Raw genomic sequence first — 18065 nt, 5'->3', positions numbered from 1 at the left:
ATATGAGAGATGCCCTCACAAAAAAAAAAAAAAAAGGACAGACTTCCAATGGTAAAATAAATTAGTAACCGGGATGTAATGTATAGCATAAGGAATATAGTCAAGATATTGTAACAGCCTGGTAGGGTGATAGCTGGAACCTAGAATTATGTATATAAATGTTCTACCACTGTGTTGTACACTTGAAACTCATGTAATGTAATACTGTGTGTCAACTACCCTTCAATAAAAAATAATTATTAAAAAAAAAAAAAAAAAAAAAAAAAAAAAGTTAAATGCAAATTTACCATGGGGTTCAGCTACTCCTCACGACTGTATCTCCATCCAGCTCCACATACATAGCAGCTGCTCCACAGATAATTTGTTGACTGAATGACAGATGAGCTTTCACCATCCAGTCCTGGCACAGCTCACAGAATAAGTGCAGAGAATTACAGCAGGGAGGGGGCTGGGGAACATGGTCCTGTTGTAAGATGCACAAGTGCTGGGGATGTCACATACAACATGGTGACAGTCGCTGACGCTGCCACATGGCACATGTGAGGGGTGTGAAGAGAGGAGATGCTAAGGATTCTCACCAGAAGGAAAAATATTTTTCTCTTTTTCCTTTTCGGTATCTATATGAGATGATTGTGTTAACTAAACTTGTTGCGGTAACAATTTTTTGATTTATGCAAGTGAAATCATAATGCTGTACACCTGAAGTTTGCACACTACTGTATGTCAATACCTCAATAAAGCAATCAAGGACTTATTCAACAGCAAAAACCCATTGTTCTCAATATTGAATTGAGAGATGGAACTTTGAGTGGCATCTGACTTTCGCTGAAGATTCCACTTCGTTCGTCGGGGAAGCTGGATCCCACAACACCAGAGACCTCAGCTGACTCTGTGAATAAAACCCGGGATTAAGAGGCTGTTAATGTAGTGCACGTGATGAGTAGGGCTTCCGTATGCTCATTTCACTTTCCGGTGGCCCAGTGGAGTATTATATATTCTGGTAACATGCAGGAGGACACTAATGAGCGCCAGCTTACCAGGTTCTCTGGACTCTCTCTGTCCACCCCAAGTGAGCACCTTCTGCTCCTCCTGAGATCTGATCAAGAATGAAATTTCTCAATAATTTCATCAACCATCTCTAACGAAAACAAGAATGATTGCAGCAATGATTAGAGCACATGAGTTGTTTTGAATTTCTACATTAGGTATTACATTGATCAAGTCAATAAACATCTCTTTACAAAGTGTTAGGTGATGCCGTTGTGCAAACTAGGGGGAATCGGTAGACAGAACATACAGTTACAGTGACTAAATGTTCTTGACCTCCAGCTTAACCTGCCATTTTGGAAAACAACTGCACACACCTTTCACAGAGGTTTCAGCATGAGATCACTGTGGTCACAGCTGATGCTGATCAACACTTTCCCCAAACTCCCCAAATTCTAGGAGAGCCCTTGTAAGGAGAAAGTGAAGGTGCCTATAGCCAGGATTCTCACCTGGCTCTGGTCAGCTTGCTCACCACACACGTGTGGGCAACACGTTGTTATTGTCTCCACAGAAAGCTCCGCCCAGTGCTCGGGGCTGCTGTACACCTGCAGGGCTGCGAGGCTGCAGGAGAGCAGAGACGGGAGTGGTGACGGTGCTGAGGACAGAGACAAATCTGCAAGGTGGGAGTAAAATAATCCCCTGGCTGCTCCTGTCACAGAGTCATTGTGAGGACCCTTGAGGGAGACGTGAAAGCACTTGGTAAGCTGCACGCTGCGGTGGGGATCCTCTGGGTGGAGCAGAGAGTCAGCAGCCACGGGACACCCACCTCAGCCTCCTCCCTTTGCTGAAGGTCTACCCAGGGCTTCTCCTTCGGGCAGGGCCTCCCTGCAGGGGGCGGCGGGACTGGGTCAGGAAAGATGGCAGCCACACCCACCCCATCCACCAGCTGCTGGGGCCTCACCTGGTCTCTGGTTGGGGCAAAGGGCTGGACTCAGCCCCTTCAGTAGGCCTGGGCCCTAGTGCTGGGCCCCCCACTAGTTCTGAGCCTGGGTGAAAGAGAAGACCTCGGACCCTAGAGCTCAACAACCACCTTTGAATCCCAACCCCACTAGGAATTGGTTACGAGACAATGTCTGGCACTTATGCTTTCTGTGCCCCATTTGCTTACCTGTGAAATAGGGGCATAGCAGTGATTCCCCAGAGGACTGTTGGGCAGATTGGACCGGTTCCTGCCGGCCAGCACCCAGAGCAGTAGCTGTTAGGGGTGTTCCCTGAGGCGAGGTCCCGCTCTGGGCGGTGTGCCCCCATCTGTACTCCCCGCTGGGACATCTCCCTCTTCAGAGCTCAGGACTGAACGGGCTGTCTTCTCCCAGGCCTTCTTTGCCCCCTCTTCCCCCCAGGAGCCCCTGGTTCCTACTGGCCTGGGGCCCCCAGACACTAAATGACAGATAAGTGGAGGAGAGCAGAGGGGGAGGAGGGACGCTTCAGAAAGTCCTCGAGGGGCACAGAGCTGAGCCGGGCAGGGGCCTGTGGTTGGGATGAGTTCCTCTCAGTCAGGCCTGGTCAGCGTCCCTCATGGGCGGATGCAGGAATGGACCCAGGCCGGCCCGGGGTCACACTTCCAAAACTCAGTCCCTGGGGACTCTGTCATCTTCATGTCTTTCCAAGTGGGGGATGTCACCCAACAAAGCCCATCATGGGCTGGCCAGCCCAGTGCACAGCCCCCAAACACTGGCATCAGGGTGGTGAAGGAAAGCAGCAAGCTTCCTACAGACTCCGGGTACAGATTGAAGGGGTTTTTATGGGCAAAATTAGGGGTGAAGGGAACAGGGTGCATGACCTGCTCATGCTCATTCTCCTGATGGGGCCCTGGGGAGGTAATGGGGGGGGTGTTGTGCCTCAGTTAATGGTGTTCTGGCTCCACCTGTCTGGGGCCCCCCTGCTTGTAGCCAGGAGGTGGTCTGCCTGATGGGGTCTGAGAACCTGCAAGAACATCTCTATATGCATGTTAGGGTTTATTGGCACCCTTAAGGGAGAATAAAGGGCTCCTCGTTATGTTTATTGAGTGTGCCTTACCTCCTTATCACAACCTGTCTTTTGTAACCCCCACCTGCTTGTCAACACACCTCTGTGGGGCATGGGATTCTCTTAGATGTGTTAACGGGAAGTCTGAGAGGCTCCCCCATAAAGGGGGCCCACCTGCTCTGTTTCAGAGAGTTTGAGGAAGAAAGAAGGCTCCACGGTATCCCTGGTTCATGCTGGTCTCAGCCTGTGGACAGTAAGTCTTCCATCCAGAAACACCTGCGGGGCTTGCCTGGGCCTGGGGGGCTTCCCACTACATCTCCCCTTTCCACCCAATATTACCACTGGATCGAACTTTTGGTTCTTACTATAATTGTGGATGCCCTTCGGCAGCAACCATTGAGAAAGTTGGCAAAAGAGAGGTTTCTTCCTTTCCAGACCTGGAGATGACACAGCACACCTGGGGCCACACAGAGATCAGGCGGAGGGAGGCCTCGGCCAGGGCCCTCTCTTTATTAGAATCTGGAAACGTAAGAGGAAGAACTTAAAGGTGGGGAAGAGAAACCACGAGTGGCCCCAGTGGGCAGGTAACCCAAATCAAGGGAGAGCTGTACCTCAGAGGAGCCTCCATGGGGGAGGAGGCCCGGCTCTAGGTCTGTCCTGAGGCTGGCAGGGGGTCTCCCGGAGTGGGTGCCTCTGACATGGGGGCCTTGGCAATCAAAGGTGAAGCCCACAACAAACAGCTGTGAGGCCTCCCACCGGCCAAATGATGCCCACAGCACACTTCCGGAGTCATACAACTCAGTATTTCTTGGGGAATTTTTTTTTTTTTTATTTCATCAAATGTACATCATGGTGGTTCAGCAGCCCCCTCCCCCTGCCCCCACCTCCATCCACTCCCCTCCCCCTTGGTAACCACTAGTCCCTTCTCAGTGTCTCAGTCTAATGCTGTTTTGTTCCTTCTGTTTTGCTTTGTTGTTGTGCTCCACAAAGAAGTGAAATCATATGGTATTTGTCTTTCTCCACCTGGCTTTTTTCATGGAGCCTATTACCCTCCAGATCTATCCATGTTGTTGCAAATGGCAGGATTTCTTTTCATATCTGAATAATATTCCATTGTGTATATGTTCCATATCTTTTTTATCCATTCACCTATTGATGGACGCTTAACTTGCTTCCAAATCTTGTCTACTGCAAGTACTGCTGCGATAAACATACGGGTTCATATGTCTTGATGAGTCAGGGATTTTGTTTTCTTCAGGTAAATTCCTAGGGGTGGAATGACTGTGTCAAATGGTATTTCTATTTTTAGTTTTTTGAGAAAACTCCATGCTACTTTTCTCAGCAGTTGCACCGATTTGCAGTTCCACCAACAGTGGTGGAGGGTTCCCCTTTCTCCACATCCTCGCCAGCATTTGTTGTTGTTTGTCTTTTGGATGTTGGTTGAGAGCAATTTTTAATGCCTGCTGTGTGCTCAGCCCTGTGCTGGTGAGGTTTGGAAACTCAGAAGGAACCCAAGAAGGGCTTGGAATTAGGGAAACTGATGACTCAAATGCACGTTTTTTCCCATACTGACATCTCTGCAATCAGGATGTGTGTTCAAACCCCCACAGGTTCACTGCCACACACACTCACTGTTTTCACTTTACGGCAGTCAATAAAATTGTGGCACATCAGAGGGCTGCTGGCATCATGGACTGAAGAACATGGTGTCACTGTAATTATTTCTAATGGGAGCTGACGTCTTTGGGTGTTTATCCTGTGCTGGGCTCTGTTCTCTGCCCTTTACCTGGATCATCTCATGGGACCTTGTGACATTGCCATTATAGCATTTTGTGGATGAGAATCTGAGAGAGGTGGTGTGATTTGCACAAGGTGGAGGATCTTGGATGGAATGGGAGTGGTCTGGCCCGAGCTCTGCCCCACGCTCATTTGGGGAATTGGGGGGGACTTGCTGGATGCTTGGAGTCTGGGTCACCTAATGGGTTCAGACTGTATGAGCACCTTTGAAAGCAGCAGACGCCGTTGTTCACACCATCTCTGTGGTTAGGCGGGCCTGGGGAAACGCACAGGAGCTTGGCCTTCTCGACCTGGCCTCCTCTGAAACCCTCCCAAGGTATCTCTAATTTTCATTATCACCTCCTCACGGAGACTTTTTAGACACTTTTTCCCCCTAGTTGTTCCTTCTGAAATTTTAATTCCATAGATGTTCTCGATTTGTTTATGTGCCATGTGCTTCATAAGAAGGCTTTTAAAACCCGGCCTCACGAACGAGTGTTTGCGTGTGCAGCTGACACTGTCCCCACTGAGAACGGGTGCTCCACGGGACCCCTCCCGGAGGCCAGTCAGAGAGAACGTGGGTGAAGCCTAGAAGTTCTTAGCCCAAGCCACACAAAGGAATCACCTGGGCGGCTGCAGGTCACACCCAGGCCCCAGCCTAGAGATGCTGAGTTGATTGGTCAGCGGTGTCCCAGGACTCCTTTGTTTAAAAATAAATAAATTTCATTTTTTAGAGCAATTTCAGGTTTACAGAAAAATTGGGCAGAGTACAGAGTTCCCGTGTAGTCTTTCCCCACCACACCCAGCTTCTCTTACCACCATCTTGCACTCATGTGGCCCATTGTTAATACTTTATTAACTAAAGTCTGTAGTTTACACTGGGTTCACTCTTTGTCTTGCACGTTCTATGAGCTTCGCCAAGTCCATAATACCATGTATCAGCCTTTATGGTATCACACAGAGTAGTTGCACTGCCCTCAAAACCCGCCGTGCCCCACCTGCTCATCCCCTTCCTCCCCTAACCCCCGGCCACCAAGCCATTCCCCATTGATTGGGTTTTTCCACAAGGTCCTAGAGCTGGAATCATTCAGTGTGTAGCCTTTTCAGATTGGTGCCTTTCACCTAGGAATATGCATTTATAGTTCCTTCATGTCTTTTCAGGGCTTGCTCACTCAGTCCTTTTTGTCACCAAATAATACTCCTTGCATGGATGTACCACTGTTTTCCAATCCATCTGTGGAGGGAAGAGGCATACTTCTAAAAGCTTCCCGTGTGATTATATGTACAGACTGGGCTAGGCCAGTTTATCCCCTCTAGATGGGGAAACTGAGGCCCAATTAGGAAAGGGGCCCTGGGTCCTGCAGAACTGGTGGAGTCGGCCCCCCAGAACCCCACCCATTCCTCCCCCCAGTGCCCTGGTTAACCCTTTGCTCCAGTCTGACCCCTGGTATGGACCCCTCTTATGCACCAGATACCTCCCCCTTTGACTTCCAGAGCTTCTGGGGTATCCTCTGGGCCCGAGGGTATCCACTTTGGGGCATCCTGTTCTGTAACTGGATTGTACAAGGGTCCTCTGCTTCCCTCAGGAGACTTCTTCAGGCAGAGGCATGAGTTTTAGACCCAGGCAGACCTGGGTTGAATATGTGAGCCTCAGTTCCCCCAGTTGTAAGACGGAAATTCCCACTTTAAATGTGGTGGAAATGACAAGTTGAGACCCCATTTTCGGGCCAGGCACTGAGGTCAGGGATGGCTGTCCCGCATTCTTGCTCTATTCAGTTTCTTCTCCCGAGTGTTCTCTGATGAGCCGGAGTGGCTCAGGAAGGCTTCCTAGAGGAAGGGGCCCTCCTGCATACGCATCTTCCTCAGACCCTCCTGCCCTCCCTCCACTGCTGAGCCCTCTCCTGCCTCCCTGCAGGTGCGGGCGGCTGCCAGGCGCTCCAAGGAGCACAGCCTCAACGGCTCCCTGTCTGTGCGCATGTCCAGCCGGGAGCTGGTTCTGCCAGAGGTCGCCACCAGCCAGGACACCCAGAGAAGCAGCCAGAGCTTCTTCGCCGCCAGGCGGCCCTCAGAGCACCCAGCACTGTTCAGCTGCAGTTGTCTGGCAAGAGCACCCAGCCAGGTGACTGTCCCCAGGTGGTCTGCAAGGGGGGAGGGAGCCCCTGAGGGCAAAGGGCTGGCATCCTGGGAGATGGGAAGGCATCGCTCAGAGTCCCCCTCTCTGTCCCTGTGGGACCAGGCCCACATTACCCCCGCTGGTGCCATTCTTGGTTTTAAGGCATTGCAGCAATGGAAGGAGGAGGCACTCCATTTTCTATCTTCTTCTTTTTTCATATCTTTTTAAGTTAAAACTACATTCGCCGTAGATGACTTGAAAGATTATAATGTACAGAGAATAAAACAAAAATCCCTGGAGAGAGTCATGGGGAATATGTTGGTGTATTTCCCTCCTGTCTTTTCTCTTTAGCCACATCCTCATGTATACATAAATCCACTATGACATGGCTGTCAACTCCCGGGACAGGGACCAGCTGCTTCAAACCCAGCTCTGCCTTCGCTGCCTCTGGGGCCCCGGGCCAGCCACTGTGTCCTCTGTGCCTGAGTTCCTCAACCTCCCTCTCAGGACTGTCCTAGGACTAACTGAGCAGCACATGTGAGTCCCCGAGCAGCACCTGGCCAGCGAGTGTTCATTACCCGGCTGCTCCTAATGCTGCTTACTCTGCGCATGGCACGTTCTGGCACACGCTGGGCCTCCATTAAATGGTACTTCCCCTTTTCCCCTGCAGTCTCAGGTTTGACAGCTTTTTTGAATTCGCAGAGACCCAAAGCTTTGGACATGGTCCTAGATAACCCTGTTCCCAGAATTACCACCTATGGCTGGCTAGCCATCCATCTATTCATCCATCTGTCCAACTGCCCATCCTTATCCCCAAGTCTTTTGAGGCAGATTATAAAAATGTATATTGTTCTAGGTCAGGAATTGGCAAACTTTCAGTAAAAGGCCAGATGGTAAATATTTTTGGCCATATGGTCTCTGCTGCAATTACTGTGCTGTTGTGGCTCAAAAGCATAGCATCAATATAAAAAACCTGTAAATGAGTGGGTGTGGCTGCTTACCAAAAAAACCTTATTTACTAAGCAAATGGCAGACTGGTTTTGACCCAGACAGGCACATAGTTTGCCAACTCTTGTTTCAGATTTTTAAAAAATATGTGAGGAAATTAGGACAGAGGGAAAAGAAAAATGGGGAAAATGGGAAGGTGCTCGAAGTGGCATCAGTAAGCAAAATGCATGCTGTGAGGTCCTGTACCTTTTCTAGATTTGGGCTGATTTTTGACTCTGAGCTTCCTAGGAGCCAATGCAAAAAAGATAAACCCAATGGTGGCTTTATTTGCAAAGGCTATAAGGGAAACAGACAGCTGTGTGAATTACACCAAGGAAAGCATGGCTGATCTTGTTTCCCATGCCAATACTCAAGGGAAGTAGGTCCCAAGGTGTCCTGTAAATGGCATACCATGTAGATGGTAAGGACCGTGTCCCCTGCCCCAGTTCTCCAGGAAGTTTAACAGCAGGCTTCTTAGGGCTGTTTCTTTTCTCAGCCCTCACCATAATAACGTGTGTTGATAACTCATTAGCAATATCAGCTCAATATCAAAAGTTCCATCTTATTCCCCACATTATAGAAGAAGAAACAGAGGCTAAGAGCCTCTGTTTGTCCTTGTCTAAGAAACAGAGGCTCAGAGCCTGTTATGTCCTTGTCTAAGACAACACAGTCACAGTCCTGGGATTCAAACCCAGGTTTGGTTGACCCCAAATCCATGTTCTTAACGCCCTATTACAATGCAGTCCTGTGGGCTGACAGCCCTATAAAGGCAGTCCTGTGATGGGTTTGGACTGTGGGTTCACGCACCCACGCCTTATGGCCTGGCCTGCTTAAATGAAGGGGAAAAATACTATTTGCCTGCAGGAATGGATGCTGCCCTTTAACCTGCCACCCATCACCTTCCTTCCTAGGATTTGCCTGTTTTCCAGAGCACTACTGGGCCAGAACACAGCAGAGCTTTATCTCAAGGCATTTGAGTTGCAGAGGGGAGGCCGAGTCCTGACCCTGCAGCGTCAAGTCCGGCACACGGTGGTTGGCTGGGCAGCTGTGCCCCGCCTCTTGACCCTCAAGTGCATGCTGAAGTGGACGGAGACACTCAGAGAGAGTGAGGGCCTGCGAAATGCCATGGTTCAGGTGCATGGAGGTCTTGAGCAAGCACTTTCTATGGAGCCACAGGGCAGATGAAACCCTACACATTTTCAAGTCTGTTGATGCTCCATTCCAGCATCACACATACTGGTGATACACTTTTGTCTGACAAAGTGAATTTTCTGCTAAGTACTAAACAGGCTTCCTTATGCAGGACTTGTCAGAGCCGTCAACGAAACTAATGGGCATCAGAACTATACAGGAGGGAGAGTGGGGTGCAGTGTTCCCAACCATATTTTTTCTAATGCTTTTTATTTTGATGTAATTTCAGACTTATAGGTAAGTGGCAAGAATAGTAAAGAGGATCCCCTTTACCCAACTTCCCCAATTATTGACTTTCTGCCATAAATGCTTTATAATTCTTATTCTCTTTCTCTATACATATACATGTATGTATAAAACATTTTCATTTGTATGTAAAAAATATATTTTATTCCTAAACTGTGTTTTACTAAGTTGCAGACATTGCAGACATGATAGTTCTTCACCCCTAAATAGTTCAGTGTTTATTTCCTTAAAATAAAGATGTTCTCCCACATTCCAGAACATTTACCCAAATCAGAAAATTTACATAGTTACAGTGCTGTTACCCCATCTGTAGACCTTACTCAAATTTCAATGGTTGTTCCAATAACATCCTTTATAGTAAAAGAAAATCCTGGATCATTCGTTACATTTAGTTGTATTGTTTCTTCAGTTTCTCGGTATTTCTTTCCTTTTCATGATATTTGCGTGTTTGAAGGCTACAGGCCAGTCATTTTGTGGAATATCCCTCACTTTGGGTTTGTGTGATGCTTCCTGACCGCTTTAAAGAAAGCGTTTATAGTAAAATACCACAGAAGTGAGACACTGTCACATCCGCAGGCACTTGATGTCACTTTGTCCCAGTATCGGTGACATTAGCTTTGATCACTTGATGAAGGTAGCATCTGCCAGGTTTCTCCATTAAGTTTTTATTTTTTCCTTTGTGTGTTGATTCCATTAGACAGGTTAAGAAGTTTCTCCTCCTCTCCTCTTCTCTCAGAGACAGTTTGTGTAAGACTGGTGTTAATATTCCCTTCGTTATCTCCTAGGTTCTACCAGTGAAGCCATCTGGAGTTTGATTTGTGGAAATAATGTTTTGGAAAATGAGTAGATCATAAAGCTATTCAGATTTTCTATTTCATCATGAGTCAGTTTGGCTAAGTTATATTTTTTAAGTAATTTGTCCATGTCAACTACGTTGTCCTATTTATTGGCATTCAGTTGTTCATTACATCTATTATTAGCCTTTTCATGTAGGCGGGATCTGTAGTAATATTTCTGCTGTCATCCGTGACGGCTGTAACTTGCGTTTCTTCTCTCCCTCTCTCTCTATTCCTTATTAGTCTAACTAGGATTTCATCAATTTTGCTGATCCTTTCAAAGAACCTGCCTTTGGGTTTGTTAATTTTCTCTCTTGCTGTCTCTTTCCAATTTCATTGATTTCGGCCCTTACCTGTATTATTTCCTTTCTTTGGCTTAATTTGGGTTTACTTTGCTCTTCTAGTTTATTAAGGTGGACCTTCAAACCATTGATTTTCAGACCTTTTGTCTCTTCTAATATATAAAGCCATATATTTTCCTCTAAGTATTCCTTTAGATGCACCTCACAAGTTTTGATGTCGTGTATTTTCGCTATCATTTTATTTAGAAATATTTTTAGATTTGTCTTGTGATTTTTTTTGATGCATGAAAATATGTTGCTTAATTTCCAAGTGATACTTTTCTAGATAGCTTTTTGATATTCAATTTAATTTCATTGTGGTCGGAAGATCTGTTCTGTAGGATTAGTCATTTAAGATTTGTTGTGACTTTTTCTGGGGGTGCCAGTATATAATCTCTCTTGTGAACATACATAAGAAGAATTTATATTCAGCTTTTGTTGGGTGTAATATTCTATAAGTGCCAAATTAGGTCAAAGTTCTTGGTTGTACTGTTCTGATATATAACCTCACTGATATTTTTGTCTTGTTATTATATCAGTTAATGAGGGAAGAATGTTAAATTCTCCAACTGTGATGGTGAATATCTCTATTTCTCTTTTGGGATCTGTCAATTTTGTTTCATGCAGGTTGACCTACTGATATTAGGTGTATAAGCATTTATGATTGTTATGCTTTCTTGGTGAATTAACCCATTTATCATTCTGAAATGTACTACTTATTTCTCATAAGACTCCTTGTCTTAAAGTCTAGTCTGTCTGATACAATTGTTACTACTCTTGCTTTTTTATTACCACTTGAATTATATCTATTTCCCACCCTTTGTTGACTGGTGTTTAATGTAATTACTGGTATGATTGGATGTATGTCTACGATTCAGTTTGGGTTTTTTTTGTTTCTTGTTTGTTTATGTCATTCAAATTGATTTGTAGTTATATCTCATTGGTTTTCCTAAAGACTAATTTTGCTGAACATCTTGTCATAGGTTTATTTGCCACTTGGAAATCTTTCGTGAAGGGTCTCTTCAAACCTTTTGCCCATCCTAAAAATTCAGTTATTAGTTTTTTTATTATTGAGTTCGAAGATAATTTATACAAGTCCTTTATTAGATATGTGTTTTGAAAATATCATCTCCCAATCTATGGTCTGTCTGTTCATTTTTTTAAATTGTGTCTTTTGAAGAACAGAGGTTTTTAATTTTGATACAGTCCAATTTATCACTTTTTTCTTTTATGGATTATGTTTTTGGTGTTGTATAAGAAATCTTCACCTAACCTGAGGCCACAGAATTTTTCTCTTCTTTTTTTTCCTGAAAGTTTTATGGTTTTATATTTTAGATCTAGGTCTGTGGTTAATTTTGAATTGATCTGTGTATATGATTGTGCAAAGGCCAAAGTAGTTTTTTTATATGTGGCTTTACAATCATTTTAACATATTTATATTCCAGTTATTGCAACACATTATTTTCCACTGAATTACCTTTGTACCTTTGTTGAAAATCAATTGACCCTGTGTGTTGTGGGTCTATTCCTGGGCTCTATTCTCGTCCATTGACATCATTTCATGTTATCTTCACAATAATCTAATGAACTTTTACTCTGGCTACCCATGTTTTCCAGATGAGGAAACTGGCTAACATCTTGTAGGACATGGTGACAGAGAGTGCCATAAAAAGATGATTCTGCAAGAAAGTTGTGTCTCTGTGGCAAGTGCTCTCCACTCTGTGATAGAGTTTAACATGAGCTCTGTGACTAGAAGCACAGAACAGGGTGTCTAACTCAGCCTGGGGGGATGCAGAGGGGCCAAGAAAGGCTTCCTGGAGGTGGTGACTCCTAAGTCCAACAGGGAATGACAGGAGGGAGGTATAAGGGCACTTGGACCATGTTAAGGCCCTAAGAGAAGTCAGTGGGGTCAGGAGACCTAAATGGTTTTGACAAGAACAAGAATTTCCCTGATGCATGAGTTATGTAGAAGCATGGGACTGGCCTCACGGTGTGCGATCTTCATTCTGGATGGAAGAGACCTCTGAGCAACTTTTCTATCTCGAGGATTCCAGATGGGATCTCTCAAATCCTCCCAGGTCTCAGTTTTCCTGTCTGTAAAGTGGGGTCATTCCATTAGCTGTGGTCTCTGAGTCTCTTGGGCAAGAATTGAGCTCTGGTATCACAGACCTGCCTTATCAGCCTTGCTGCTTTTTCGCCAATGCCCTTTTGCTTCTGAATTAGCTCGCTTGATCCTCAGAGCATTCTGGGAGGGAGCTAATTTAACTGGTCTGTATCCCAGACATGCCCCTCTAACGTGCATTGGAATTACGACATCCTGGATCCCAGAACTTCCCAGCCCAGGATTCTTTCCCTCCCGCCTGAAGCAGCCAGTCCCCTGAGATGACCCTTTGGTCTTTATAGCTTCTTTCCCTTCCTCTGCAGGTACCATCAGGAACACTGCCAACTCAGCTGTGCTGGGCTTCCTCCTGCAGGATAAGCATGAGAAGGCAGGGAATGGCACCACTGCATGCAGCGTGACCAGCATCCTCAGCCAGAACAGCAGCCAGGCTTTGCCGGGAGAGCTCAAGCTGAGAGGGCAGCTGCGGGCCCAGACAGGGAGCCTCGGGGGCCAGCATCCATGCCGAGGTGGCCAGCCTGGCTCTGGGTGGGGTCTGCACCTGGGGCCCCGGGCACGGCCAGCTCTCAGGCAGGCTGAGTCACATCAGCACCTTGACTGCAGCAGGTATGGGTGCACAGTGCCAACTGCCTTCCTTTCCCACAGACTCCCAGCTCCTGAAGCCAAGGGGCTGGGGAGGTAAAAAAGCCCCAGTCCCCGAACCTACATTCCAGCTCTATGTCCTCCCCCTACCAGCTTCTCCTAGTGCCTCCACCTTCCGTAGGCTGTTACTTAGCCAAGACATACAGTATAGGGACAACAGCTGTTACCCAGAATGGACATTCTTCCAAACCAGAGGGCAGACAACCACTACTGGCAGCCCCTCCCCCAAGACCACCATCCTCAGGCCCAGCTTCTCCGGCCTGGAAGCCTGGCCTCCCAGGACCTCCAGCACGGCTCCAGGGCTGTAGTTAGGAGACAGTTTGGACACCCCCTGCTTTAGCTTCATGAGGACATTTCTGTGAGTCCTGGAGGGGCTCAGAGGTGCAGCAGTGAGGGGCGAGCGCTGCGTCAGATCCCTGCTCCCTTCATGCTTTCTGGGAGCCAGTCCCTGTCCTTGGGGAGTTAGGCACCGAGATGGACTGGGGGCCCGCCCCTTGGTATGTGTTGGGAGTGTGGTACCCGGTGGGGTTGGGTGAAGGCACCGTGTCTGGGAATCAGAAATGGTGGAATGCTGCACTTTCGTGTCGTTCGACCTGGTGTATTTGGGGCAGTGGGATCTGGGGAGCTCAGGACAGGGGAGCTCAGAGCTCCAGGGACCGTCTGGGAAGCAGGCAGGCTGGTAGGAATCCCTGTTCTGGGTCTTGTGGTGCATAGATTGGGTGTGGCCACCTCCGTGGTCTCTTGCCCCCAGGAGTTCCCTTGGAGGTAGGGATGCTCCTGTCACACCCCCATGTGGCTTCCAACCTCTCAGTGCCCATGGCACTGCAGAGTGCTGGGAGACGGCTGGAGGCCGCCTTTGGCCTGGAAGGCCTGGCCCCCAGCACCCCAGGCAGCCGGCTCCACGCCCACCTTGACCACATGTTGCTTGGCCCCAGGTGCTGGGGCCTCCCCTTCTACTGGGACAGCCGTGGACACTTCCAGGTGAGTGAGAGGGCCAGCGGGGGTGTACCTAGGGAACGGCAGGTCCAGCGAGAGGGCAACAGGTCTGAGGGACACCACAGCTGTGCTTCTGCCCAGAGCACAACACACAGTCTGGTGGCTGGGCTGGTGGTGAGTGTGGACGGACGGCGCGCAGCTTCACATTGCTCTGGAGAGGAGGGGCACGGCAGCCGTGAGGGGCTGGCCCTGGGGCTGCACCACAACTTCTCGGCTGCTGGGCACCCTGCCCACAAGGCTCAAGTTGAGTGACTGGAGGCCCCACGTGGGTCAGGCTGACGCCCTTGCTGCTGAGATGGCCTGGCCCGAACCCGGCCTGCCAGAGCTTCCCCTGCCTCTCTGCCTTGGCACCCAAGCAGAACCCGAGCCCTGGCCCCACCACCTCAGCCCCTCCTGTCCCTTCCTGTCCATCCGTTCTCCCTACCTCTCCCCTCCCCGCCCCGCTTACCCCCTTCTCCTTCCCACCCTCCACTCCCTGCCCTCTACTCTCCCTGTTTCTTTGGTCCACTTGTCCACCTGTCCTCCTGCCAACCCTCCCCCATCTGCAGAAGTGTAACCAAGGCTGCTTTGGGGGCATCCCAGCCTGTCTAGTAAAATTAACACTGCCGAGGCCCTCACCCATCTGCTCACTTCTGGGCAGCTCCCCCAGGACCCTGGACACCAGACAAGGACACATGTACACAGCTGTGTCTGCATTGTTCTCGAGAATGAAAAGCAGGAAGTCACCTCTGTGCCCGTCAAGGGGCAGCTAGACCCTCCCAAGGGTGAGGGAGGCATTGTGGGGGTCCCGCGGGGGGCAAACGAGCCAGGCTGCTGCCTCACCTCCCAGTTGCGCAGCTGTGGGCCGGTTGCTTGCACTGCCGGTGCCTCGGTGTCCTCATCTGTAAAGTGGGACTGGTAGCACTCTTACCTCCTGTGGTGACCATGAGGGACCGGTTAGAACCAGGCACACGGAGGCCAGCTGTGTCCTCAATTGAATGAAGACGCTGAGGGTCTCTGCACAAGCCTCTCTTTGGGGGTTATTTTCCCAGGGCAGCTTCCACAGGGGGAGGAGTCCCCCACTGCCATTTCCCCAGGGCTGTCTGGCAGCACGGCCCTGCCCTGCCCCGCTGGTCTCCACAGGTCAACTGCAGCCATGGCGTCTCGCCTGCCCAGCTGTCAGGACTCTTCTGGGGGGACATCACTGGGAGGCCTCTGGATGGAGGTACAAAGGTCCCTGTCACAAGTGGGGCAGCAGTGGTAGATGGGGATCTGCCTCTGGGAGGGGCTGCTGTGGCCTGGGCACTGGGGGCTGTCTGCCCAGACCCCTCTGAGCCCACCATGTCCCTGGAAATGCAGTCTCCATTTAGCTGCAGTGGGGCTCACGGGGCGTGTTTGCCCTGTCACTGGCAGTACTGTCCCCACGCCAGGCAGACAGGTGAGCACTGGTGACAGGATGAGGCTGTGGGCAACTCCCCAGTGCTGGGCCCCCCCAGGTCTCTAGAATACACCATCTAGAGGAGCAGTGACTCCCATCGGGGGCAGCAAGAGAAGACTCGCCTAGAGAGGCCATGTGAGAGAAGTCGACAGGACTCTACTGTGGAAACTGGGGAGGATGCAGAGACCAGCCTGTACGCCATGGCAAGGGGATACCGGGGACCCTAAAATGCTCGGAAAGGTTAAGCTTCAGGACTCCCTGGGAGGCTGGGTTGCGCTTGTCAGAGAGAAGCACTTTGCAGGAATGTAGTTTGTTAATAGGGGACACAGAGAGCCCAGCAGGGAGGGTCTCCCTCGATTGCCCACGTTGTGGGGACACCTGCTTGGCCCCATTCTGCCTTTCTTGGAGGCAGAGTCCAGCTGTGCTCTCCTTGAATGGCTCCCTCCTGGTCACACCTGAACGGCCAGCCTGGTGGCTCAGGTAGGTTCTGGGGACACGTTTGCCCAGGCCGACGTCCACACAGCCTGTGGCTGCTGTGCCCACCTGGATGCCGGCCTCTAGCACGCATGGCCTCTGCTTCAGGCTCTAGGGGCTGCCCCCAGCAACCACATGCGAGTGTCTGTCCAGGGGGACCAACCCCGCAGGGCCCAGCAGGAGGTGGCCCTGTGTCAGTGCACTCTGACCTCTCACAGCAACGTCAGGACTGAGGCCAATGCTACACAAACCGACTGGACCCTGTCCCTGGTGACCCACTGCCTCCTGCTGGAGGTAAGGCCGTCCCCACCCATCAGTGCAGGGTGCTTCCCCCCTGCACAAATTAACTGCCAACTGTATGCCCAGTTCTGTGCTCACCGTGAAGAGCTTCCATCCTTTTTAACATTGTCTCTTGAATTTGGGGCTCATTAGCTATAAAGTTTTGAGCCATAAATAAGACCGAAACTGAATTTTCTCCCATTTCGCGAAGGGCCCTACCAAGACACGTTTATCTTTCTGGGGCTGGTTTTTGTCCTGTGATGTCCCTTACCCAACTCCTAGGCCTGGGGAGATGGGAATAAGGGCGAGAACAGTCAAAAGTAGGGGCTGAGTTTTACTGTGCACGCATGTCGGCTGAGTGCTTTCTGAGGCTTCACAGTTGTGCCTCCTTAAATCCTCGCCCCCCCCAGGAAGGGTCTGCTTGTCCCCTAGTCCCAGGTGGAGCCCTGGGCCCAGAGGTGGGGGGCCTGGGCGGAGATAGCCCTGTCATCCTGTCTTCCCACCTTGGCCTGTGCCCCCATGTGAGGCATGTCAAGGGCCCCAGGGGAGCGAGTCACTTAGGATCTCTGCCTTCCGGGTCATTGATCACTGATGTTAATGATCAGTTTCCAATAGCCAGTGCTGCCTGGGGGCCTGGCTCTGGGCTAGCAAGTCATGAGTATAAACTCATTTACATGTCCAGCGACTTAGGGTGCTCTGGTCCACCCCATTTTAGAGACAGGAAAACTGAGGTCACATGTTTGGAATGACCGGGTCAGTGGCGGAGCCAGAACACCAGCCCACAGCCGTCACTGGGGCATCAGTGAGCCCATGGTGTGGGCACTATGCAGAGGGAGGGACTGGCATAGATGAGGCTATTCTGCACTTTTTCTGCCCAGGCATGTGTCCAGCTCCACCTCCTTGGCTTTCAAAGCTGCCCCTGAATCCCCCCACCTTCCCCTGTTCCAGTGCACAGGCTCCCACAGATCCTGCACTCTGAGGACAGCCTGAGGGGGGCCCCTGTGAGCTCTGCCTGGCTGTGGAGATGCCCACCAGCAGCTGGCCCTCAAGGGCCGCATTCCTCAGTCCTCGGGCATCTGACACACTTGGGCCCGCCGCCAGCAGCACCATCAACCTGGCTGCCCAGCCTGGCCCTGCCACCTTCCTGGCGCTCCAGGTGGGGCCGTGCCACCTGCAGGGCACAGTGGAGCAGCTCGCCAGGGACAAAGCTTATGGACGCTGGCCACTGAGCCGGGCTGCCCGCTGCTGGCAGTGTGTATGGCCGGCCAGTAAGGGGGCCAGTGAGGTGGTTTACGGCACATGCCCCTGGGCTTCCAGAACCCCTGCCAGTGAGAGGCCTGAGGCTGGCCGGCACCTCCCTCCGCAGTCTTCCCAAGACCCCCAGCTACTCTTCTCCGAACATCCTCGCCAACACTTGGCTCCTCTTATCTCCAATCCTGCGTTCCTTTCTGGCAGAGGAGGAAACTGAGGCTGGGAGAGATTAGAGTCAGGCAGCACTGTGGAGCAGAGGAGCACAGATCCCAAATTTATAGGAATTTGTCTTTTTCATAAAATTCTAAGTGCAGGAATAACTGGGGGGAGCTGTCTTCCTGTCCTCAGTTGACGGGGTGAGGCGGGGGGGACTGTCACATCTTGG

The 18065-nt window shown here is 50.1% G+C and overlaps 1 protein-coding gene across 1 annotated transcript; it reads left to right on the top strand.

Annotated features, from left to right (window-relative positions):
• The first annotated feature begins 1005 nt into the window (after positions 1-1005).
• On the top strand, positions 1006-16690 carry LOC130678913 (uncharacterized). Its single transcript, XM_057487990.1, has 6 exons — positions 1006-1069; positions 3201-3265; positions 3428-3539; positions 12927-13227; positions 14199-14244; positions 14341-16690. The coding sequence occupies exons 1-6, from the start codon at positions 1006-1008 to the stop codon at positions 14509-14511; spliced, it is 759 nt and encodes a 252-aa protein (XP_057343973.1). The 3' UTR covers positions 14512-16690.
• Positions 16691-18065: the final 1375 nt, after the last annotated feature.

This window comes from Manis pentadactyla, chromosome 10 (genome assembly GCF_030020395.1).
Source record: "Manis pentadactyla isolate mManPen7 chromosome 10, mManPen7.hap1, whole genome shotgun sequence".
Taxonomy (NCBI): domain Eukaryota; kingdom Metazoa; phylum Chordata; class Mammalia; order Pholidota; family Manidae; genus Manis; species Manis pentadactyla.
This window is presented reverse-complemented; position numbering and strand designations above follow the sequence as displayed.

Coding starts and splice junctions, on each gene's coding strand:
- LOC130678913 (XM_057487990.1), top strand. CDS start 1,006: ATGCAGGAGGACACTAATGAGCGCCAGCTTACCAGGTTCTCTGGACTC. Junction 3,540..12,926: donor CTTTATTAGAATCTGGAAAC/GTAAGAGGAAGA, acceptor CTTCCTCTGCAG/GTACCATCAGGAACACTGCC. Junction 13,228..14,198: donor CAGCACCTTGACTGCAGCAG/GTATGGGTGCAC, acceptor GCTTGGCCCCAG/GTGCTGGGGCCTCCCCTTCT.